At 31.6% G+C, this 27,211-nt stretch overlaps 1 protein-coding gene across 1 annotated transcript in view; it reads left to right on the plus strand.

The window, feature by feature from the left end:
• Positions 1-27,211, plus strand: part of LOC129223064 (dual 3',5'-cyclic-AMP and -GMP phosphodiesterase 11-like) — a 527,973-nt gene that overhangs the window by 479,724 nt on the left and 21,038 nt on the right. The window contains exons 8-16 of the mRNA XM_054857629.1: positions 1,758-1,821; positions 1,903-1,950; positions 5,772-5,915; positions 8,872-9,015; positions 11,764-11,910; positions 18,512-18,619; positions 20,073-20,182; positions 21,554-21,641; positions 23,301-23,401. Of these exons, the coding sequence (XP_054713604.1) occupies positions 1,758-1,821; positions 1,903-1,950; positions 5,772-5,915; positions 8,872-9,015; positions 11,764-11,910; positions 18,512-18,619; positions 20,073-20,182; positions 21,554-21,641; positions 23,301-23,401 (954 nt within the window). The remainder of the gene's footprint in view (positions 1-1,757; positions 1,822-1,902; positions 1,951-5,771; positions 5,916-8,871; positions 9,016-11,763; positions 11,911-18,511; positions 18,620-20,072; positions 20,183-21,553; positions 21,642-23,300; positions 23,402-27,211) is intronic.

Raw genomic sequence — 27,211 nt, forward strand, 5'->3', positions numbered from 1 at the left:
ACAATCATTTGTAAAATGTGATAATTTAATCTATTAGAAATAAAATATAGCATAATTGATGCATTTCTATTAATTTTAATTGAATTACTTAAGCATTAGATGCTTTACTCATTTTTCTTTGGTTAACTAATACGAGTTTTATATATTTCAGAAATAAAAATATATGCATGAGTCAGTACGCATCCATAAAACATTTTTCTTTTCTGACCAATTAAAATTGTTGCATTACTAATAATTTTATGAATAGAAAATAAAGAAGATTATATTACTTACATTATATTAATTTTATTTGAAAATATTACTTTTGATTATTTATAATTATAAAAAAAATATTAGTATGATTAATACATTTAATTTTTATATCACAAATCTCGTACTTTGAAAAAATAAATATCGAAAATATCAAAATATCATGGTATTTTCAAAATAAATATCAGATATATATCATGATATATCAACCGATATATATCGGCGAACCCTGAACCTCATCCTCTCTCCTCCGAAAAGGAGGAAAAAAAAGTAGAGAATCATCCAGGGAAAACATTGAAAATTAATTAATTAGAGGAGTGCTGAAGGGAGGGAGGAGTTCATAATGTTCCTCTATTGAAATGTTCCAAATTAATGGCGAAGAACAGATAATTTTTGGAAAAAGTTCCGGAAAGGAAAATTCTCTCTTGAAATATTTTCAAAATCCCAGTAATTTTTTGGCTGTATTTGGTAATACTAGGGTTTTGGAGATACCTTCTGGAAATTTCCTGAAATTTTAGTTTTGAAACACAATTTTAGGCTAACTTTGGCAACAAGATCAGATCTAAAAAGTACCTAAAACACTGAATTCCAGAACTCTGAGGACTTGAATATTCAAGCGTATTTAAACGTTGTAAATAAAATAAGGTTATAGGAAGTTTAAAAGCAAATCTTTAATATTGTTTTGTGCCAGAAATACCAGCAACTAATATCAAAACTCAGAATCACAAAAATAAATACTTTAAAATAGTTGCTGACGCAAAAACTAACCCTTTACAGAATTAGCCATCTTATTGAGTTGTAAATCTATATATCCTGCTAAGTGCAGAGTAGTTACTCTTAAAGTGAATGCATCAAAGATGACTGTGGGAATGACAGTAATTACTTGGAAATTATCAAGCAGTTGTACTCACTTAAAAGCTTGATGCAAAGTAGACTTGTTTATAATTTAAGATTTTGCTTCATTTCATTCACAAGTATTGAAATATTTTCTTTTGTAATTAAATATGTATTGATGATGTGTTGATTTATAACTATTACTTTTCACAATGCGTATTGAAAATCAAATTATTCATAAAACTTATGAATACCTTTTTGCATTCAATTTTTGGATGTAAAGAGTACACTATAAGTTTTCCTCTGTGTTAGTTCTGAAGTTTTGCAATTGAATACTGTGAAACCTCTCCGAAGAATCACCTCTATAAAGAGAATAATTATATTTCTCATTTTCATTAACCTATAATTTCTAGCTCTATGTTAATTTTTCATCCATTATAAAAAGGCCATATATTTTCAGTATTCTACTCTGAAAGACAAAATTTTAGTTATAGTGTTCAGTAGAAGAATTATTTTCCTTGGTTTACAGTGCCTTTTCCTTGAATTAGACAAACCACAGACACCTTTTAAAGTGCTATGACCATGTTTTTAAAAGACTGCTCATTAGTGATTCCTTGGAGAGGTTTTACTGCATTTGCATAAACATTTGGACTGAGCTTCTTTTTATTTTGTAGCCCTTTTGAAGGTCGTTTTCCTATCAACATTGGGATTACTGGTTATGTAGCAACCACTGGAGAAGTAAGTTAATTACGGCTTTTACTGTTTTTCATTTTAATACATTAAAATGATTTAAAGTTTTAAAATTCAAGTATGTTTCAGACTTTGAATATATCAGATGTGCATGCTGATAACAGATTTGATCCCTTGGTAAGTTCAACTGAAATTATTAATATATTTTTTAACTTTGTATGTGTTGATGTATGTTATAAGGCAATTTATTCTATAGCTCACGGATATTTTAATGATCCTCTGACACACACACATACTTCTTTTCGCCAGAACTTTCCAACAAGATGAGTTAAAAAAATGTTTAAATACAATAATCCCTTTTTCCAGTGATTAATTCCGTTGCCCCCCCCCCCTTCTGTTCACACAAACTGTCATCTAGAACTGCCGATTTCTTTAAATATTAAAAAAATTACAACAACTATTATTCATAGAACTTATCTTTGAAAACAAGTGTAAGCAGTGCTCAACCAAATGACAGGATTAGCAAAGACTAGTCCAACAGCAATGTTCAGAGAATTCATTATGAACCACAGCATATTTTATTTGATGTACAAGCGTTAACTTTTGTCTTTGTGATTAATGCACACTAGTCGGAAATCTTCACAACAAAACTTTTTAACATGATTTAACATTTCAACTAATTATTACTTGCTTGAATAAACATATTTCTTTCTCTGTTAACAGCATTAATGCATTTTTATAAAGCAGGTACGAAGGTAATCAAAGCTAACTACTCAATATCAGTGAACTTATATGGGCTGATATCTCAAATGGGTCATTCTTCAAAAAGTGTAACTTTTCTGCCACATGCCTGTTACAGTAAAAACAATAAGGAACAATTCATTTAACAATGATTTTCAATTTCATCAAAAATATATCTATTTAAACATGCCAACATTTTTTTATATTAATTTTAATTTTAGTACATTTTTGGTTCACAACATGTGAATTCTCACCTCCGTAGCATGTCACGCACCTTGTGGGACTGTTTATGATGCTTAGTAACTTGTTTAATTAAAAGTATATACTTATTTATTTGTTATTCCTTTCACAAGTGTCTCAAATACTAATTGTTTAAGTATATTTATTTTTTTAATATTGTGTTTTAGTTCGTTTTAGTAGGACAAGGAGTCATGTTACACAATCAATTCTCACCTCCGTTACCTAAACACAAAATGCTTTTCCTCATTACCATGAGGCAGTAATGACATTAAATTTTATTTTCTATGATACAAGGGAGCGCCCTTGTTTATTTTCAGCCATAGTGGAAGTTGTGATATTTTTGTTGAAAAACAAGAAGATAGATTTTGCTTTAAAACTTAGTGTGGTTATTCTGACTTCTCACCTTTTTGAACTTGAATTTCAGGGGTGTAAATTAATGTAAAAAAAGAAGTGAAAATGTTTTCATATGCTTAACATGTGCAACAAAGAAAAAAAAAAAATTCCTGAAAAAGGTATCTATTAGGCTTATATTAATGGAAAATTCCTCACCCCCCTGAATTTCACCTCCATGACAAACCTCATCAATGTCATTATTTCTGAGGTGAAAATAAATGATGGAGGAGGAAATACATTAATAATAGGCATTCAACCAAAATTATAAATTGCCAGTATATCCTCAAATTTACTAAATCTATTTTTAACATACATTTGAAATTTTTAATTAAGCCACACTTTAAGAGAGTTTAATATTATATTCCCACTAATCATTAAAATAGGTGACTGTTTGCACATTTAACAAAATTACTACTTAGATATTAAATTGGCTTCGATTTTTAAATATTAAAAGTTTTTTTTTTATTTTTATTTCTGTGAACAAGGCTTTTTTTATTTATTTATGAGTAAAATAATTGGAACTTAACTGGGCCATTGTTTATGGTAACTTCTCGGAGGTAACACTTTCATGTAAGAATGAAAAAAACAGAAAATAAAAGGTTTCGAAATTGAAAAATATTTTTATTCAAAAGTTACGTTTTCTGGAGAATGACTCAAATGCAAAAGCAAAGGAAGCAGAAGATGGTTTTACATTTTTGTAGATGTTAATGTCAGAGACAAAACACAGCAAATTCCTCTAAGATTCCCTCTTTCAGATTAATCCCCTTCATTGATTGAGCCATAGTGTGAACTACAAGTAATAAATAATAAGGCCAACAATTTGTATCCCACTAATTGTTTAAATCAGTCGGCACTAGAAAACAAAAACACTTAACCAAAAATCATATCTGGAATCATGAAAAAAAAAATCGTATCAGAACAGGGATTTAAGTTGAGTTCAGAAGTTCTTTAACAAAAAGCTGAAATTTCGAAAAAAGCCGTGGCAAAATGCTGAACTGTAAAAGGTTAATACATTTAAACATGCTTCTAACTGCCTCAATGTGTTTCATCTCCAGATGTTTTTTCTAAATTCAAATATCAGCCATGACATCTTTAAAGAAAGAAATACACAGTAGCTAATGTAGCTAATATTCCTTTTTTTTTTAGTGAAAAGTTTAAAATTATACTTAACATTGAGAAAACACTAGTTTGATTTTTAGTGAAAATAATGCATTCAATGGGGGGGGGGGGGGAGCATATTGCCCACTAAGACTAAGTATTTTTGATCTTAGCAGCTAAGATTTTTTTTTAGATTAAGTTGAATATCTCCATGCTTGCTACCTCTATCGAATCGGGCATGATTTCTTTTATTTGAGCAAAAAAAGCGAAAATGCCTTGCTTTAGTTTTGTAGATTTTCGTATTTTGTACAAAAAATGCGATTGAAACCCTGCATTGAAAATGTATCTAAATGAATGTTAAACACTGTATTTTTATGCAGTCAAACTTGCTTGTAACGAGCGCAAAGGGACTACGATATTTGCTTGTTTTTTTTAAGCGCACGTAAAAAAACGGGTTTCTGAAAAAATTGTAAAAAATCAAACATATTTGCTTTTTGCGATTTTTGTTTCTGTACAGTGCCGAAAGAGTTAGTCAATATGCTTTGAACTGGTCTTATTGTCTCTTTCTTGCTTTACTGTTTTTTTTTTTTTTCGAAATGCTCATGGTTTGAAAATCATTATCATTTGCAACCTGGTCTTCCAAAATAGTTTTAAGCTTTTCTGCACATCAAAAGCCATTGACTATGTTGAGCATGGTTCAGTTTGAAATTCTTCACATTTGCCATTATCGTTATTGCTTTCATGGTTGTTTTCATCTGCTTAAACTTAAATTAGAACTACAATAACCTGGGAAGTGATCACGTTGGCAGCAACTACTCGACAAATATTTTTCGAATGCTTCTCTACTCCACAAATTAAAGAAAAGTGCAGTAATCACTTGCGCTCAGGTTTTCTGACCTGTCACTAACTTTCAGTCGATTTTGGAAAGTTAAAGGAATTTTTCCAAGAAAGGATAAACTGAGCGGGAAATTAATAGAAATTTTATGAATCCCAAAATATTGCTTGCTTTAAGCAGGATTTGCTCGTTAAGAGCAAGTTGTGCTCCTGTAGACTTAACATTGTACCAACCAAGTAATTCTGATTTCCTCATTAAATCCAGCTTCTCGTTAAATCAGGGCTTGTTATGAGCGAGGTCGACTGTAGCATGATAACCTGACCCACCTGTAACTAAACTATTGTAATATTTTAATAAAGTACTAAATTTTCAATTGAAAAAAAAGTTTCACCTTAAAATTAAAAAAAAATAAATAAATAAGCTCAGAACATGAAGTTATTTTTATTGAAAGTCCTTGTGTCAATCCATGATAAGCTACAAAAAATCTAGGCATGGGAACACTGCATAACTGCAGCATCACATTAGAACTATACTATATTCTGAATATTTCAGATTCTTCCACTGGTTTCATGCAATTTTATCTTTCCTCTTGAAGTTTCTTGAATTTCTGAAGTGTTCAATTTTAATTAAGTCTAATGGTGTTATTGATCTAAAATTTTATATACTAATATGTATATTTTCTTTATAATAGGTTGACAGAGATAGTAGTTTTTCGCATCATTCTGTCCTCTGTATGCCCATTCGAAATGCTGAATTCAAAATCCTTGGTGTCAGTCAGCTAATTAATAAACTAAGTGGTGTTCCCTTCAATAAGAATGATGAGCATTTGTTCGAAGTAGGTCTGAAATTTTTTCTCGTTTAAATGTTATTATAATTTATAGTTTTTAGTTTCCATATTTTCATTGTCTTTTTTCTTCGTTTTTCACTCCATTTGTAACTTCGCCCAACAATTTCAAATTTTGTTATTTATAATGTAAAAAGAGTAATTCTTACTGCTTATTATACACAAAAAATGTTTAATATTTTTCTTTACTTTCTTATATTTCTCTTCCCTTCCACTTCATTCTTTCAAACAAATCATTGAGCAGTTATGGGGTATTTTATACATTTATCACTTTTTGTCTTTCTTAAAAATTTAAAGGAGATAAATTAGTGGTTCCCAAACTGAGGATGATCACCCCCAAAGGAGCAACTTGACTCCTCAAGGGGGTAATCAATTCGTGGGTTGCAATGAGTATTTAAATGACAAAAAAAAAAAAAAAAAATAAAAAAATTCTAATCACAATAGGTTTCTGAGTCTAAAGTTATTGCCTTTAAATAAAAATAACCATATATAGTAAAACTCATCCTAACCGACACCTCTCTTATGTGGACAATTTTAAATTCCCAGATTCCAAGGCAAATAATATTATTAAACCCCTGTCCCGCAGACACCCCTCCATTGTGGACAAAAAAAATTTGTCCCGTTAGTGTCCGCATTAAAGGGGTTTTACTGTACCTTAGAATACATATAACTGACAGGCCCCATTTTTTCTTTTTCTTTTTTTCATGTTGAAAAACTTTCTTGCTAAGAGATATGTAATAAATTCCACAATATACGGTCTGGACTGCTATATCATTTCATGTTAACTGATTTTTCATGCTAAACTTATTTCACTGTGTACATTACTTTGTTCCTGGAGTCGAAAGTAAGCATTGACTTATAAACTCTAGGTCCAGTTTAATAATTGACTGGATATACCCATGTTGTAAAGTTTATACAGGAGGTTTTTTTCCAAACTATGTCATATGCTGATTTCAGGTTAACGGCATTGTCAATAAGTACTTGTCTAGAGTCCAATGCGTCTTTTATGGTTTGACTAAAATGAATAACTTGGTGAGAAGAGGATTGGAATTTTCAGAAGCCTGCCTGTTCTTCAGCAATCAAAGAATTAGATTCTAGGTAGCAGTTGAGTCTGTTGTAAACAAACCCCTCCATGATTTTACTCATAAGGCTTGTTAAGAATTTACAATGGTAATTGTTGATTTCTTCAAGATTTCTGCTTTTCTTGTAAATAAGAATAACTATTGTTTCGTGCCATAAAGATGGAACACAGCCAGAAGTCCAGATTATATTGAAAAATATAAGGGGATTGTCTTTAGTATTTTGCCCCAACGTGATTTAAAAATTCGGAATGAATGTTGTTCATCCCAGAAGATTTATCACATCATTCAAGGGCGCCCATATAGGGGGCAAGGGGGGCTCGAGCCATCCCCCCCCCTTTGAAATTTGAACTTCCTTGCTTTTAGTACTTTTTTCTTTGCATAAATGTAAAAACATTTCTTCTCCAACCATTAATGAATAAGTTATGACAAATGTCAAATTTTAATGACTCTAATCTGTCTTGAAATCAGTTTCCACGGGGAAAATATTTGAGCCCCCCCCCTTGCAACTTTGCATATGGGCGCCCATGGCAGCCATATTTACTTTGCATTGAGAGAGGGGAAGGGCGCCCATATAGGGGGTAAGGGGAGGCTCGAGCCCCCTTAGAAATTAGAACTTTCTTGCTTTTAGTACTTTTTCTTTGTAAAAATGTAAAAACATTTCTTCTCCAGCCATTAATGAATAAGTTATTAAAAATGTCAAATTTTAATGACTTTAATCTGTCCTGAAATCGGTTTCCATGGGGAAAATATCCTGCTAAGCTATGGTTAAAATATCTGAGCTCCCCTTACAATTTTGCATATGGGTGCCCATGGAAAGGGGAAGAGAAAATACCCTTATCATGCTCTGAAACGGCTTTGGGTCTGAACGGACAGAGCCCGAGTTGTTGCTTAAGCACCCTCGACATTTTCCTGATTTACAATTTATTTGTTTAAATAAAAACTTTTATTTTTCTTACATATGCAGCAGAATAAAGGTTTAACATAACTGCCAGGAAAATATAGACACAACAAGAATGATAACATGAAACAAAATGGGAGGGACTAACAAAAGGAGTGACTAACAAAAATGTGAGAATCAAATTGGCATCCAGCCCATTTAAAGATGTGTTTTACGTCATTCAGAAATAATGTTCCACCAATAAATTTGCTTGAATTTCAAGTTTACCTGCAATGACAAAAAAAAAAAAACGTGTAAATTACAAATGTAAATGAAAGTAATCTACTGTTACAAAATAACAAAAGAAATAAATTTTTTATTAAAAAAAAGCCTTTCACCAATTTGATATTAAGTTGCTACCTTTAAATAAAAGATGATGTTGTTATTTAAATACATACTCACCATCAGTATGAATTCTTTTAATAAAATGTTATAAGAAATAGGTAAAAATTTAAACAAGCACAGTAATTCTATAATAAGATCCTACGTACAAACAAACATGACATTGTGAAAAATAATTTGAATTGAAGCCATGTCTTAACTTTGACTGAGTTCCCTTTTACACACATACATTGTACAAATAGGTACAATCAAAGAAGGAATTCTAAGGTCACCCTCTCCCACCCCAAACACAACACATGGCCTCAAGCCATGCTTCCAATCTTTGTATATGAATATTTTCACACAAATAAATCCCACAAAGACCAAAAACGAATGGGCTGTGTCAATGTTTATAGAGATCAATATGCCTCTATTTTAACTCTAACAATGTATAATGATCTCTAACAACAAATCTCTTTCAGCATTAAATTTTTTTTGTTAGTTTAAAAGTAGTTCTCCTCATGAATGAATTATTAGACTGCATGCTTTAATTAATAAAAAAAGCAAAGTAAATTTTTTTATACTTACTTTTAAATTTTAATTTCAGGCTTTTGCTATTTTTTGTGGAATGGGTATACAGAATACTCAAATGTATGAGAAAGCCATTAAAGCCATTGCTAAAACCAAAGTAACCTTAGATGTTTTATCATATCATGCAACGGCTCCTATTGAAGAAGCTAAGCAGCTTAGTGTGAGTAATCTTTCTGTGATTTAATAGTTTGCATATTTTAAGGCTTATCATTTCATTTTGCTTAAATGCTAAAATTTGGCAAAAATTTCTCTTTTTATATCATTCTGTTGATCAAAAGTATTCTTGTTTGCTATTTAAATTAAAACAAATAAATGAATAATAAAGTTTTTAAAAAGTAGAAATACCATTTTTTTAAATAGAAATTGCACTTTGATAAAATGTCATTACTGATTTTCAATATAAACTTAGCATCATTAATTGTTAGATATGTCTAATTCTAAGTTTTTAGATCCATAATTTCAAATCTTGTTTTCAGATTCTAAATCTCTAACATTCTTTCTATATTTTTGAAACCTCATCTAAATGTTTTAAATAAAAAATAAGAGATGGAACGAAGCTTCAGCCAGGCCGGAGCTTCGGCCATTCCACAAAAGCTTCGGCCTTTCCGAATCATAAGCTGTGATTCAGCCGCTTCAGTCTGAAACAATTTACGTTACAAATTCTCTTTTATACAGTGAAACCTTGTATAACGATACTGTCTATAACGATAACCTGTCTAAAACATTTTTTTTCTTTTTGGCCCCAACAAAATGTCAGCATGAATAATCAAACTGTCCATAACAATAACCTGTCTATTACAATATTTTTTTAAGGTCCCAACAGTATCTTTGTAGACAGGTTTTACTGTATATAAGATACTAGCATTCCCGTACCCGGCATTGCTCGGGTAATGGAATTAGCAGGGGTTAACAATGCTTGGTGCACCTGGTTTCAAAAATCTCCTATAATAATTACTTATTACCTATAATTTTTTATAATTTTGGTAGGATCCCGGGGCCCCTGGACTCTTTATATATATATGCCCTTGTTCTTAACCGATCTTTAACTGTTATTAACGATCCTTTTAAAGTATTGATTATCTTTGCAAACACAGGCCATCCACATTTTATTGTTATACCTATGTTTAAGCAAGAACCTCTTTGTATACAACATTTTAATTTTTTTTTTTTTTTTTTTTTTTTGTGCTAAAATTATTTAGCTGCTTGATGAACTGACTTTGGAGCAAGCTACATAAAATTGGCCGTGTGAAAAAAGTCTTCTCTTCAATCGATTCCTGCTACTTTTAATGTCTGTCCTTGTGACTTATTAATGGTTATTGCAAAGCAAACTTTTACAGGAAACTGCACTCTTCTAAATTCAAAAGGATAGTCCACCTGTGATGATGTTCTTAAAAACTTAGTTTCTAGTTTTGAAAAAATGAAAGAAAAAGACAGAAACATTATTATTTGACTTGAGAAAAGCCTCAAAGAATCACAAAAAGAAACAAAAACAATATCAAATTTAAAATTCGCTATCGACCAAAAGTTGAGATGAAGTACTGAATAATGATTTGAATGGAGGAAAGCCTCAGAAATAAGGGATTTAAATTTCAATGACAGGTTTTATTTTCCCAGAAATTAAGGGGTTTTAATTAATTTCTCCTGAACTAATTGATATTTCGAAAAATCCTTTCTTAGTGGATACTTTCGTAATCATGTGGACATGCCTGCCAAATTTCAAGTCTGAAGCTTCAGCAGTATTGACTGTGCGTTGATATATATATGTTATCTCGGGACATTGATTTTTATATATTAAGATTGTCTTTTAAATTCAAAATTGTACCTTATGATAAATCATAACAGAAATGTAGATTTAATTTTAAAATTTGTGTGCACTGAACTCTTGGAGCCAGAATCCATTCAACAATTGATAATATGTTTCTTAAAAATATATATTGTATTGAAAGTTGTATTACGTTATATTTAGCTTATAATTTATTAAAAAACTTAAGTTTTATTAAAAAACCGAGGAAAGCTTTCCTGGAATGACTTTTTAAAAGCTCACACTTCTTTGCATTGAAAAAGGGGTTCCTTGTAACCTTAAAACTCGTGTCTGCAGTAATATGCATTAAAACGTTGGTAATTCATTCATTTAAACCTTAGGATATATCATATCAAAACGAAACAGTGATCACAATTTTGGTACATATGTGTGTGAGTGTTGACAAATGTTTATGTAAAGGTAGAGCAAAAGGTGAAAGAAGGGAACCAATGCATGCATGTGTAAATGTCTACCATAATTGGCTAGCATTCTTGACGTTTTGAGAAAAATTTAATTCAATAGTATCTGACTCTGTTTCTTATTCATGTTTCTATTGCATTTGTTTGTCATAAAACCCTTCTTTTCATTAAGAAATCAGAAGTGTTGTACTGTATCAGTACTGTATTTCGATTATTTTTTTCAGTTATTGAAATGAGAAAATGCGCGGGCATTTTTTCCTCGAATAAATCAAATACGAATTTCCGATTAAAAATGTCAAGACTTGGAAATGCAAAAACTGCTGCTGAATTTCATTAAATGTATAAGTAAACATTTTGCTTCTATAAATCGTGTATTCTCCTTCCTCCTTAAAATCAATGCAATGAAACAAAAATCATAATCACTTTTTACAAACCTTGTAAACCCTAGGAAATGGATAAAGACCTTTGGGCTGAAAAGTGAAAATCAAAACGATGCAGTTACAAATGCACAAAATCTGCAAAAGGAATCAATTTGTGGGAGATTTTGTGCCCTTTTAGCATTGTTAAAATCTTTTAAACCTTGTTCTAACTGTCAAAAGCTGTATTAGTTTTCTGTTAAATGTGATAATATTGTCTGAAATATTGGGCAATTAAGTTCATGAACTGAAACTGATGTTTGTGATTTCAGAAATATATTGTACCATCAACACATGTGTACAAGCTACAAGATTTAAAATTTAATGATTTCAGTTTGAATGATGAAGACATGCTGAAGGCTTGTTTGAGGATGTTTATGGACTTAGATCTTATTGAAAGGTTTCACATTGACTATGTGGTAATTATTGTTATATATTTTTCTTGCTTCTTTTTTCTGGATATAAAATATTGTTTTTGTGCCTGAGTGGCAGAGCATTTTTTAACATAGGTACTACGCGACACCAATGTCGCGTAGTGAAAAAATTCTGTCACCTAGAAGATGCAAAATCAAACTACTGGGCGACATTGGAAAATTCAACATCCACTCCTCGTTTTTGTAAAAGGATTTCAAACCTTTCTTTTCTTTCCTTTTGAGCAACAGAATTACATCGGGCATTTTCCAGCTGTCAACCAAAAGCAGTTTTTCTCTTTTTTTTCCTACTCGTTTAAAACCGCTCGACTGGTTACGAAAACATGTCATCCCCTGCGGGTTAAGGGGTGCTTGTCGCCATCCAGTCATCATTGTACCATACATCGGGTAGACTCGGTGTAAATTCCAGACTAATCAGTGATTCACTCGGGGTGTGATGATTTTTAGCGGGAACTTGAGGGCTTATGAACAAAATGGGCAGTTTAGAGTAAGAGTTTACGAACGAAAGGCGCTTTCGTTGACAGATTTTTTTTTCTCTCCCCACCCCACCACTCAGCATGAAACGTTGTTCTTTCTTTCATCAAAAAGGTAAGAGAAATAAATGATTATGCTTTGATTTTAATTTGTTAGTTAATTCAAATACATACGCTTTTTATTTTAAATTTAATTATGTCTGAATAAATTAGAAGAATGTCGGGATATAGTTTAGAGAGGGGTGTTTCAATCTTTTTTACTCATGGGCCACATTGCAAGTTTTTGGAGATGAGGCGGAACAACTATACTTTAGTTCATATGGTTTAGTTTGCACTCCCCCCCCCCCTCCTTCCCACAACTTGCCACATTCATCCATAACTTTTTTAGAATAAACGCTCAGTAGCATGGGGCAGGGGCGGATACAGAAAAATCTTTTGAAGGGGGTCCGGTAAATTGAATGCCCCCCCACACACATACATTCGGTGTTTCATAACAAAGTTTTCATGAATTTATTTTAAAATGTTTTATTTATTTATTTGTTTATTTTTTTAATATTCCTTCTGTCAGTATATATGAATCTACTTCTATAAGTTCCTGAATATTATTTACTAACTCGAAAATCGCCCGTCAAGGTATGACAGATGAAAATTGCTTCTACATTTGAACGAAGCGAAGCCATTGCCTGTTTTGTGATATTTTGATACTTAAAATTGTAACCCTAACTCCAGTTGATTAACCCAAAACTCCAGTAGGTAGCGTTCATTTTTGACCATTTTTCTTTTCTTTATTCCCCTGAAATGACACAGTCTTACCAGTAAAACTGTTAAGTAACCGGATCGAGTTCAGGGATCCTTCCCAGCATGTTAAACATTACCAAAACATATTATCAAATTATCATGCCGTGGCGCAAGTTTCATTGTTAAAACACGCGGGTTACTCGATCATTTGCTAATATATATATGAGGATATGATCCCTCCGAAACTAAAAGCTGGATGCGACCATGCATGTATTTGTCTTCTAGAAAGTGGTAAATGGGAGCCAAACGTTCGTTTGTATCAAGCCTCGACATATTTAAAAAATACTAATTGTTCTATGTTCTTATTTGTAACAAGCACATCTGTTTCGTTTCAAATGTGCATATTTGATGCGTCTGTTCTTGGTTATGCAGAAATAAATCACCAGGGTCACTTTCCAAACTTTTGCCTAAACAACATTTGAAAAATTTCAAACATAAATATCATCAATTGTTTTATTTATTTCGGGAAAAATTTCTTGTAATAGTTTATTTTTAAGGGTACAATCATATTCGAGGCAGTGAGAAGCAAAAGGATGCAAGTGGCAAAATTAAAAATTTGGAGATAACCAGTGCAAATGGTAGGTGAACCCCTTCTCTGTCTTGGGGCAAGAGATGGTACTAGTAGCCCTGGTAGGTGCTGCTGTATAGCATAATTTAGAAAAAAAATTCAATTAACGAAAGCCTACTTAGGACGTAATCTTTATACGCGCTTTACTCGAAACTTGAAAATGTCCACTTGCTTCTTCCCTTTGCTTCTCACTGCCTCATTTGAGCTTAGTATTTCATAAAACTAGAGATATTTTACTTTATAAGTAAATTTTTCACTTTCAATGTCATGAGTGTTACTGGACAACATGACAGTATTTTAACGAAGTATTTAAATGTTTATTTTTACGAAAAATCATACATTTTATGAATAAATTTGTCCCTTGAATCGCATAAAAAAAAATAATTTTTAAATAAAAATGCACAATATTCATCGTCATGAGTGTTACTATGTATCATATTTTCACTGCCTGTCAAAATTATAAATGAAAAGAAAAAAATATTTTAAAATAATATTGTTAGAAAGTTAACATTGCTTTTAAGTAAGCTACAAATTTTAATAGAGTTACTAGTTGCGTGCCCGGCGTTGCACGGGTTACTTAAAATTGAAAGAGATGTCCAATTGATGTTTTTGTATTACTCTGGCATCTGTTTCTAAAGCGCTAAGGAGTAAATAAATAAGCGTAATGCAAGGTTTGCAAAACACCAGTAGAGCATATTTTTGGCAACAATCTCTTTAACGTTAATCATAGTTATGAATGATACAAGTTATGAGTATTTTCAATTAGCACAAAAGATGAAAATATATGCATTATCAACTATAATCTGTGCTCACTTTAAACTGAATTAAATCTAATAGACTATATCTGAAATATTTATGTACACTTGCAATCAGCTTTTTACATAAAATGACACATACTGTTTGGTTGATTACGTGAAACTAAAGCACCAAGACTTAATAAATACCAATAAGCATTAATTTAATACCAAAAAAGTCATCAGATTCCAATTAAGCTTTAGTTAAAATCCTTAAAAACAACTTTTTTTGTTCAACTCTGTTTCACTTAAAAAATCCAAACAATCTTGATTTAACGTGTTCTTTTAACGGTACAAAGTATATTTCAAAAGTAAAAACAGGAAGGAAAAAGAGACTTATTACAATTCGAAAACTCACCCATGTGACGGGAAAAAGTCCAGCAAAATAAACATAATTAGTCGCACATCCTAAATTTACCAAAATATGAGGCCGGTCAATGATAAACTTACACTACAATAAATAAACATAATTAAAGAAACAACTTTCATATGCTGAAAAGAGTTAAGAACGTTGGCTGTAAAAAATAGAAGGACAGACGATAAAATAAAGGCTACGTCCGAATAGGAGCAACCAATTTTAAACTAATTTAAAATAAAATTCTAAATGGAGACGTTGTTTTAAGATTTGGACAGCAGCCAAAAAAATCTCTTTTAAAACAATTATTAGAATTTTATTTGCTCACCCAGATTCAAAATGGCAACAGGAAAGAAATAAATGTTCCTGAATAAAGTAATGTTAATTAACGTTTTAATTAATATCTCCGCTAATTAAAGTCGTACAATTACGAGATTGGTCCTATTGTTTTCTTTGGAAAATTTTGAATTGATCGGTATCTCGTTCGACTCTCGATTCGCAGCGGTTCTCGAGAAGATAGATCTTCAGACAGACAGACAGACAGACGCGAACAGATTTTAATATTATAGTGGATTATGCATTTCTTTTGTTTGTTTGTTTTTTTTTTTTTTTTTTTGAATTGAATTTTAGAACTTGTTTACTAGGTAAAACTCACGACACATATGATTAGACTTTGTTAAGATGTGCCGTTTCCGTTAATAATTGTGGTTTTTTCAAGAAATTGCCATATGATTTCTTTCATTTTAATTACACATTAAAAATAAAAAAAATATTTTGATTCCACCAAGGAAAAATTAGTAAACGAATTGCGATAATACGTTCCTTTGAGTTTGAAACCAGTGAGTTAAATGTATTCTGCCACTCTAGGCATCTGACTCCAGCATTACTTCTTTAGCAAACAAAACTGCTTTTGTTCAAAATATGCAGTGCGTTTTGAGTTCTTTTTAATTATCTATATCTGTAACCTTACCAAAGATAGTCTAGAATGCGATTTTAAGTTTACAAATTACAAAATTTTTCTGAGATGGGAAATGTTCTCGTATGGGAGGCCTTTCAATCTCTCCTCCTCTTAAATCCCCTTAGATCGTTTAAAACAGCATTTTCAGAGTTACAATTTAAACCAATTTCTGAAGGAGCTCTCCAAACCTCTTCTCCCCTACCATTACCAAAAATAATTAGAACACATTTTTAAGGCAGCAAGTTAGAAAAATTTCCTGGTGTGGCGCTTTGAGTCTTTTCTTCACGTAATATCATGAAAATATGGTATTAACCTGCGTTTTTAGCAAAAAAATTCCGCCGGAGAACCCCCGAACCTTCCTCTTCTTTACATAATTGGAGATAATATTTGCGTTTTTAAAAGGTTTCAATTTTGAAAAATGAGTGAGAGAAGGGTGGTCCTCAGACCCCTTAATATTACGAAAGACAGTTAGAATGCATTTCTAAGATTACAAATGAGAAAAAATTCCTGGGAAGGGCTCCATAGACATCGGAGCGCCACCAAGCCATTTCTCCCCTAACATTACCAAAGATCGTCTAAAATGCGTTTTTAAGACTACAAATTTGAAAATTTCTCCCCCGGTCCCCCTTATTTCGGAGTTAATATTATAAAGCAAGATATTATCTTTTCCCGGTAATCTAATAAGCTAACTCGATTACTTACAATCAGGTTCTTTTTGTCAATATTTAGATCTATTAAAGGTTTACTCATAAACCAGAAGCTGAACTTATTATTTTTGTAGGTATTTAAGATACGCCTGAATTAATTAAAGGGCCGCCAGTTCCATATGTCCCCTACGTTTTTGATCTCACGACGGAAATAAAAAGATATATATATATATATATATATATATAGCAACAGTTAGACATTTAATTATTTTACACTTATGTCGCCTAGTGAAAATTCCTTAAAAAATGCTCTGCCGAGTGGCAGAACAATTCTGTTCCAATGTGTGAGGAAAACTCAAGACACTTTTTCTGCAGAAATTCTACAGATTTCTGTGAAATTTTTTTAAAAATCTGCAGATTTCTTGAAATTAGAAGAAAATCTAAAATTCTCGGAAATTACGATAATTTGGCGGAAAGCTCGGAAAAATGTTGAATTCCATAAGTCATCTGCAGGAACTTTAGATTTACTTTGAACTTAAAGAAATTTGCAAAATATGGAGTCCGTTCACTCTTGTCTATCAATAAAAAGACCTAAAACAAAAGGGAAAAGTTTGCTAGAGACAGGCCAAAGAAAAGTGATCCCAACTCACCCTCCAAAATTTTAACTAATTACTGTACCACACTCACCCTCCAAATTGTAAACTTTACACATTTGTAACAGTAACAACATCAAAATATTTTATTTTTGAATGAAAATTGGAGGTAACTTTCTTTATGCAATACTAGTGGTACCCGCACGGCTTTGCCCGTAAAAGAAAATTAAAAGGTCTATTGGTTCGCCTGTATATTTACAAATAATGTATGGTGAATTTTCTTGCCCATTGGCTTGTACCCATGTTACAGTTCCACGTTATGATAATTTCGTATCTCGCCAATTGGCTTGTGCCCATGTTACGGTTCCACGTTATGATAATTTCGCAATTTACTCGTCCATCTTATGATAATTTTGTTCTTAAAATTGGAATAGAAAAAGATCCACATCGAATTTTCGAAAAATCGCTTCGAGGTGCACACCTCCATGCTACAAACTAACTTTGTGCCAAATTTCATGAAAATCGGCCGAACGGTCTAGGCGCTATGCGCGTCACAGAGATCCAGACATTCAGACATCCTCCGGACAGAGAGACTTTCCGCTTTATTATTAGTAAAGGTGAAAGCAAAAGGTGCTAAGGAAATCGTGATCCCTTGTGCCCGAAAAGTACAACAACATGAATTTCTGAGCCATCTACAAACACATAGCACCAGTTACTCACAACAAATAAATTCACAATCACATGGTTATTTGTCTGCTGGGCTGATTGGACAGTGATAGCAACGCTCTCACTACCAGAAAAGGTTACACAATAGTTCCTATTGAAACTGATATCCCAGAGTGTACTATGAACGCTCATTATGTCAAAACTGGGGTTTGAATCATTCCCACCCGCTTTAATAGTAATTATTTCTGTTTGATTTTTTGCATACTTTCAGCCGAGTTTGCTTACATTGTGTAATAAATATAAAACATATTAATATTGTATTGCAGCAATTATTCCGGATGCCAATTGACTGGATGTTCAATTCAACAGATCAATCAATGGCAGTGTTTTTTTTTTCCCTATAAATTATTTCTAAACATATGTACAATGAATTACATGTAATAATATTTACGTGTACGTCTGTTAAAATTTTTAAAAAAATTTAAACAAGCCAGCTGTTGTATAAGTTATTACAACTGCCAGTCCTAAACCTGTAAAAAGTGTAAAGGGAAAAAGGGAAGTCAACTAAAAAAACCTTGCCATAACCTGTTTTTTAAAATCGTTCTATTATCTGGATATTTTGTTTTACCAGATCTCAGTCCAAATAATCTGTACTCCACTGTAATAAAAAGTTTAAATATTTATTAGTCATCTCGACAACCTAAATTTTTAGACTTGATTTCTGTTTTTTATTTTAGATGCTATGTCGATGGCTATTAAGTGTTAGAAAAAATTATAGACAAGTCACGTATCATAACTGGAGGCATGCGTTCAATGTTGGACAGATGATGTTTGCTGTTCTAACAGTAAGTCTTTTTTGTGTTCATTTCATAATTTTTATATGAATAGCTATTTATCGACTCATAAAATTAAAAACAAAAGTAGTATATACTTTATGTTAAAGATCAATGTTGTCTTTTTTTTTATATTTTTACTTTGAATTGGAAAAATAATGATTATGTAAAATATTTAATGTTTTCTTATAGTCATACATTTTGCTAGCATTCTTTTTTGATTTGCTCATTTGTAAGAAGCTAAATCTTAAAAAAACCTAGTAAAACATGAATTTTTACTTTCTTCAATATCTAATATATAGAAGAAAGTATTGGATTCGTGCAAATTTTCGAATTTCGACGGATTCGAACGTTTTGAGGTGTGCTGAGTCCATTTCGACTATTTTTGGAAAATGTCTGTCTGTCCGTGTGTGTGTCACGTCTGTGTGTGACCAGTTTTTTGTGGTCGCTCTACAGCAAAAACTACTGCATGAAATCGAACGAAATTTGGTACACATATGTGCCCCTATGTGAACTTGTGCTCATTGGTTTTTGGCGCGAATTCCTCCAACGGGGTGGAGCAATGGGACGTTTTTTGAGTTACGCATGCTTGCTATTCCTCAGGAAGTAACTGGCGGAATCAAACAAAATTTGGTCCATATGTTGCCATCAACAGGAACAGGTGCTGATTCAATTTTGGTGTCAATAACTCAAACGGGGGTTGAGCTATAGAACGATTTTTGTCGTCAATTGTGACTGCTGTATCTCAAGAAATAATGAACGGAATGAAAGAACAATTTATCGGCAAGTAGCCCTTAGTGGGTATAAGAGCTGGATTTATTTTTGTGTCAACAGCTAAAAAGGGGGGTAGCGCAATCGCCCGTTCTTTTTTTCCATTGTGAGTGCCCTATCTCAAGAAGTAATGCTACGTTCTGGTTGAAATTTGGAATATATGTGAATCCATATGTAAACCGACTTTGGTTCAATTTTGACGCCAATCGCTCCAAGAGGTGTTGATTTTTTTTTTTTTTTTGCGAATAAAAATAGCTTTATTAATGCAACAATAAGAAAGATAAATCGTAATAGATTGTCGTCTGCGTATTTCTCGTGGTTTTAATTGTATGGAAATGATCGGAAATATTATCTCAGTGATTTAAAATTTTTGACTGTTGCCATCTTATGTTTGTTAACAAATAAAATATTTGTAATTAATTCAAGCAAGGCTTTTAAAATAACTTTCAATTTTCGCTCTTTGCTTTGCTTTTGTAATGATTCAGACATTAGGATGGTCGTCAAGTTTTTGCATGTGTAATTTTGTTTTTGTTAGGAATATTTCTTCCTCGTCAAGCATGGGGAGGGATCAGAAAAAAAAGAAAAATATAGAAGAAAGTTTCATGATGGCCACAACATACTAGTTTGACTTTGTGTTATGTGCTTTACTATAAGTTTAGTGATTTTGTCCTCAAAATTTACTTTTTATTAACAGATTACAAAGTTTTGCCATGTTCTCGGAGAAGTAGAAACACTTGCTCTTATTATTGCTTGCTTATCACATGATTTAGACCACAGAGGCACCAATAATTCATTTCAAATAAAGTAAGTATGATATTTTTTCTCAGCTTAGTTTTTTATTTTTAATACCTTTAATTTTTTTAAAAAGTATAATACCTACCTAAAGTAACTATCATTGATTTCTTGTTTGTTATTAACTAATTGAAATAATATTACTGAAATATTTCTTATGATGAACTTTTGTTAATGAGGCACCTCTTAGGAAGGAAAATAATTACAAATAAACAAAGTTTGTTACTTTCTAGTTTGTAAAAAGTTCAAATGTGGTAAAAGAATCTTTTATGCATTTTATGCTTAGCATTCTTAAAGTTTAAAATTAAATATTTTATATCAATCTAATGAAAAGTGAAAGTGAATCATAGTGTAAGTATTCTGTGAAATTGTTATAAATATTAATTGAAATTCTTTAATCATTATAAATATTATACTATGCAAAAAGCTACTGTTGATAAGAGTTTTTGCAATTAAAATGAAAATGCACTTGTTTGCATGATGCTAAGAACCTTAAAAATTCCAGGGCACTATGCACCTACGTGGCCTGTCCCTTATCGGGTGTCTTCTGGTTGATGTATTTTTTCATGACTTTTTTTTTATTTTGTGGGGAGCACTTTAGCACTCATGAAGAGGCTCTATTGTAGCCTTGAACTAGGTATCTGCTTTGTCTTCTTGGCAATTTTTGATTTATTTACATTGTTTTTTTCATTTCTACAGCATTGTACAAAATGTTTGACATAAAAAATAAATGGTGAAAATTATTCATAGGTGGTTAAAAGAGAAATTAAGGTTGAAATTTGAGTGGAAATTTTTTTCGATGCAATGCTTCTTTTACTTTGTCAAAAAAGTATTAAACATTTCCTTTTTTACTGTGGCTAATTTTCCAACTTTATGGAAAAGTGGGTGAAAAGATTTGCCTGTATAGATTTTGTTATTATTTCCCACAAAAAGGGTTCATAACACAGATTATAGTTATAAATATCTCTAGCTGTTCATAAAAATGATTTTTGCCAGGAAAATAAATAATCTTCTAACAGTTACTATTTTACACTATTCATTTACTACAGATCAGCTTTATGGTTCATTTCTTAAATAAAACACAGATATTCTGCTGGATAATTGCAGCATATGACTATGTATAATTATCTGGTACATTAGCCAGGCAGGTCACCTGCAGTACGTTTACTGCTTTGCCTTGTTACGGATGCCCTTTGCATCCTTTGTTTTAAAAATTTTTTATAAATATATTTATACATTTCAATAAATTATTTTTTTTTACTCATTGTATACTTTTTCTTTTTTAATTTTACACACACACACACACTCAAATGTGCATAAATGTGTATTGAAGTTCATAAATGTATAATATTTAACCTTTGTTTTTTGTTACTTTCTTTTCAGGTCATGTTCTCCTTTAGCTCAGTTGTATTCTACTTCTACTATGGAGCATCATCATTTTGACCAGTGTATCATGATTTTAAATAGTGAGGTAATACCACTATTAGTTGATGTGCATTAATAATGCATAAAAGTAATCGAATAAACTTCTAGTTCCTCTGAAATAAGTTTTGCTTCCATGAAATGAAATTTTGTCAAAGAGAAAAAAGATACTTATTTAAGAAGTTTTTATAAGTTGCGGAGCATCAGAGCTCAGATACAAGTATCTTGAATTACTTCTTAGATTTTTACCTAATTTAAAAACTTAATTTTTCAAAATTGTTTCTCTATAAAAAAAAATTTAAAAACCTTCACATTTTAAGGACAAGATAGTCTTTAGTGGGGAAATATTTCGATATGTCTTGGAGAGTGACAAAAGCTGTAGTAAGTGGAAGAATAAGGCAATGTTTTTTTTTTCCATTAAGAAAATTATCATGATAAAAAAAAAATTCCACAAGAAAATCTTTCAAAAACAAGCCCTCCCTCCCCCCCCCCCCCCCCCCCCTCTGCAAAAAATTCAAATTGGTAGAAAAAGAAAAAAATCTTAACATTTTTAAACAGAGAATAAGATTAAACCAAAAAAAAAAAAAAAAATACTCAGGTTTGAATATAATGCAACATAATAAAGAAAAAGTTAAATTAAGGTTACATTGATTTTTTTTTCCATTCAATTTTGTGTTTCATATTGATTTTACATGTTGATAAAAAATAAGTTGGTATAGATTAAAACTTTTTTTTTTCTTTTCATGATCTCTGGTACTCTAGCTTTTTTTTTTTTTTGGCTGAATCTCCGTCTCCTGTTTCTCTCAACATGACATTTGGTAGGAACCTTCTTTTTCCTTTCTAATGGGGCTGCTTTTTATTTGAGGCTTAAGCCTTTTACAGACCACTTAATGCGATCCTATTGATGTGGCATCCAGACTTTTATGTGCCATCATCAAGGCGCAGATGCCAAATCACCCAAAGAATTACAATGTCCCGGTTCTCACCAGATGGAGGCACCTGGGCTCTCTTCAATGCAAAACTGCGCTTGGGATTTTCTAATTTTGCTGAAAATATTCAAAGTCAAATGAATACCCAAGGGATCTTTCACATGCCTCATAATTATATGACGTGAGTATTGTTGATTTTTGCATCTTGAAAATCCACCAATGCTACTTCGATTGTGGATCAGAACCCAAGACCAGAGGCATAGACTGCCGTGTGCAGGTAAAGGGCAGTAACTGCAAAATTTTCATTTTTTTAAACATTTTTGTCATCTATTGTACTTTAGCTTTATTGTACAAGTTTGCTTTGATTTCCGCTGAAAAAAAGGCTCGAAAAAACTTATAATTCCAAGATTTCACTATGGTTAATATTGACTCTGACAAACATTTCTTCAAATATCTCAATAACTCATTTCTACAGATACTGCCATTTACCTGCACTTGGCAGTATAGGTCCACACCTTACCACCACGCCACCCAGCCGACTTTGGTAGGATCCTATCTACCTTGTTATAGGAGGTTTGCCTTTCGTTTGTTGTAGTCTCTATTTTTTTCCCTCAAAAAATAATTAAATTTTCCAAATAAATCACATTTTCATGGAAGATAGTTAAAAATTCACAAAAAGTACACCCTGGTAAAAATTTTATGACAAATCTTATGTTGTTTTTGAATATGAATGTGAAAACCAAATAATTTTTATTTTTTAAATTATACTTGATTTGCAGGGTAACCAAATTCTCAGTCATTTGTCTCCTGATGAATATTCTCATATTGTTCATGTTCTAGAGGATGCTATTTTAGCTACAGATTTGGCAGTTTATTTTAGGTAATATTTCTTACTGTCACTTATTCAAAATTATTTTATCAATAGTGTTTCATATGCAACTATAGTAAGGCCACATATGCTCATAAAAATTATGTATTGTCACTCAAGATACTGAATTTTCTTCTGCTAGTTATGTGCTATTTCATGTCAAAAATGTATGTTTCTCTATTTTAAAACTGTCATGTTAAAATAGTGCAAAAATTTTATTTTTTAAATAGAGTTCTTACATATAGCATTTGAGGTTTGATAGACCCATAAATGTAATCCAGTCATTATAGGAATGGGAAAATAAAACTTCAAAGCAATATTAGCAATCTGTCTGAAATAATGAAATTTTTAACTTTATGACCATGGTGTCTTAACCGAGTAAATGTAGGCCAAAAATACTGTTGATGTACCACATATTCATAATTAGCTGGAATTTTCAGAATTGGTTCCCAAACATGTGAAACAAATACTATAAAGTCCCTTTATTTTTCATTTTGGCTTTAATCCAAAATATCTGATTAATACTAGAAAGACTGAAGGGGCCAGTGTGGCCCCTAGCCGTTTTTGGAATGGATTCTTTTGAAAATTCTTTCTGCTCGAGTCCACATGCCCAATGCACCTTCTATTATAACTAAACAAAAACTTAGTATGCAATTATTTTCTTTTTTTTACCTTTGCTGGCCAAAAGGTAGAATTAGTTTCTCTTTCCAAGAGCAATGGCTGCTGTTTGGCTGGTGAGCAATGAGTACTGATTATAGCATTCGGATATCCAACCGACTGCATAAAGAGGAAGTTAAGAGATTAAACTAGAGTGAATAGTATTTTTTTATGCTACTACAATGAGGAGAAAGGAAAAAATTATCTTTTTTTTTTGTAAAATAGCTTAAGGGCCACTGTGGTCTCTCCCCTCTTTCTATTGTGAGACAAATGATTAAGTGCTTAAACAAGCATTCAAATATAGTCAACTCTTGAGAACTCAAAGTCCCAAGGGACTGGCTAAAACATTCGAGCTATTATTAGTTTGAGTTATGGGAAGTTTCCACAATAGTCTCAAGAGTTTGGTGCCTGATAAAAACTTCAAGATAACGGAATATTCGAATTATAATCTTGAATTATCAAGATTTGACTTTAGTGTCATTTAATTAAAAGTCAGAAAGTTTGATTAAGCTCCGTTGGATATTATTGGTGTTATTAAACAAGTAAATACTATTGGGGCTACAAAGGCTCCTCCACCTTTCTAGTGTTAAATTCATGTCTCTTAGGGTCTGCCCCAAAATTATGTCACACTTTTAGGGGTGGGGATGTTTATTAAATTTGGAAAAGGGAGAGCAAATGGGTAACTAGAAGTATAATATCACACATTTTTTCATAACAATATGCCTATGAAAAACTGTAACATATGACTAGGAGAGGAGCGAGGGAACATGAAGTGTAATACTGACCAGGGTTGGCAAAAACCCGGGTTTTTTTTAAAAAGCCCATGAACCCAGGGTTTTTTTAAATAAAACCCAAAAAAACCCAACAAAAGTTGGGTTTTTTAAAATAAATGTGGTTTTTTGTCTTTTTTAGGGAAAATGTGGGGTACTTGTAGCATATTGTAGCGTAAGTATAGGGACAAAGTGCAAAAATTGTCTTCGGGTAAAAAAAGCTGGAAAACTAGTTAAAATTCAGCGTTTTCTAAAAAAAAGTATAAAAGACGAAAAAACCCAAAAATGGTGAAGTTTCAGATTTTTTAATTTTCATTATTACCAACAGTTTAGGCAAAGTCACTTCTCGAGTGATAAAATCTATTGTTCGTTTTTAATTACTACTTTTTTTTTTTTTTGCATTTTACTTTATTGTATTTCATTTTGTTATGTAAAACTACTGTAGAACCTCAAGTAGTTTAAATCCCTTTTTACTGAATTCCAGCTTAATCAAGACATTTCTTTGAATTTTATGTTGCCTGTTTTTCTATTTCTGTCTACAGAGTAAGAAATATTAAACTTTTTCGTAAGATAATGAAAATACTGTACCTGTTCTGTTTTCTGTCGACCATTTGAAAAATCTGTTTATTTCTAAAAAAATATACCTTGTGTTTATTCGAGATTTGTGACGCGTTGGTTAGCAGAAAATAATTCACATGAAAGCCTTTTAACTAGATTAATTTCCTCTGTACAATCTACAAATATTGAGAAAATCAGACGTGACAGGATTTGGTCAAGATAATTTGAGTTATTTATTGACCAGTTAAAGAAAAAAGTTAAATACATTTATTTAAAATCTTTGAAGTATTTTTTTAATGCTGTTAAGAGTTAAGAAATACTATTAAAGTTCAAAATTCATTTTTTTGTGTTCATTGTCTGTGGTGAAAAACAAATAAAAAAGAAGTTTTAATTGTGAAAGTATTTAAATTAATTATTTTTTTAAAAAACTTCTCAGAAAATTAAAAAAAAACCCAAAAGTGGGCTAAATAATGGGTTTTTTCAAAAAAAAACCCATTGGGTCCAACCCAATTGGGTCCAATTCGGCCAACCCTGATACTGACACAAAGGGAGGAGGATAAAATTTGCTGAAAAAAAAGTGCCATCATTTATAGACAGTCACTTCGTCAATAGTCATTTTTTTTACATTCAGAAACCAGTGCAGTATGAATTCTTGTGTTTCTACTTGTAATTGTTTACAGTAAAACAACTGGGTATAAGTTATAAACTCTTTATTTTTTTTTTGTCTCCAACTTTTTTTGTTCAAAAATTCAATGCTATCTGTTTAGCCCAGTGGTTGGAAAAACTACATCTTATTTGTAGCGAACTACAACTACTTTATTACAAATGTAGTTAACTACAATTACTACTACTTTTCCAAAATGTAGCAACTACAAACTACTTTTGAAAAGTAGTCGCTACTTCGCTACTTTTTAGCTACTTTTAAAAAAATTAATAAATAAAAAGCATACACCGTTTGAGGATTGAACGAAGATTCAAAAAATGATTTAGAATAATAAACTGAATCATTTGAACATGGAATATTACCAAGAATTATTTATTCTTTCCGTCGTTTGCCGAGCCAATTTGTCATTCCAAATATTTTTAACGATTTTTACGAATATTTGCTGCAAGAAAGGATTTAAAATTTGAAGGAAATCAACCTTAAAAATTTTAATCCTTTCCTGACAGTGAATATTTCATTCAAGACAAAAAGTGCAACTCGGCTACTTGAAAGTGTAAATAGATGCAGTCAGGGGCGTGCACGTGGGGAGGAGAAGAGAAGGGACACCTGTTGTGTGTGGCCCGGGCCCGAATCTGAAAGGGGCCCAATATTTTTAAAACTAGGGGTTTAAATAAATCTAGGGGGAAATATACGGGTAAACAATATGGAGGGGGCCCTGGAAAAGTCATTTGTGACGGGCCCCAAAATTTCTGTGCACGCCCCTGGATGCAGTCTATAATTTGTTTTAAATTTTATATTGTCATATATATATATATAAATGATTTAGATCATGAAAAACATATTTTAAACAAAAGAGAAAAACTTTAAATTTTATCAGTTAATTTTATACTAACTTTTTTTTTTTGAAGGAACTAATTAATTGATTTTGAGCTTCAAGCTAGAGGTCCGGACTAAAACAACATCTCCTTTTTTACGCCACTCATAAAATGAAATAAGAGCATTTTTTCAATTTCACCGAATAACCTCAAAAACTTAAATATTTAATAATCGACTTTTATCATGTTAATATATCAACATTTAATCAGTGAAAAAGAAAAAATAAACAAATGGGAAAATACCCCAAACTGTACTAGCATTTATAATCAAATATTAATAAATATCTGAAATATGAAA

Source organism: Uloborus diversus, chromosome 5, assembly GCF_026930045.1.
Source record: "Uloborus diversus isolate 005 chromosome 5, Udiv.v.3.1, whole genome shotgun sequence".
Taxonomy (NCBI): domain Eukaryota; kingdom Metazoa; phylum Arthropoda; class Arachnida; order Araneae; family Uloboridae; genus Uloborus; species Uloborus diversus.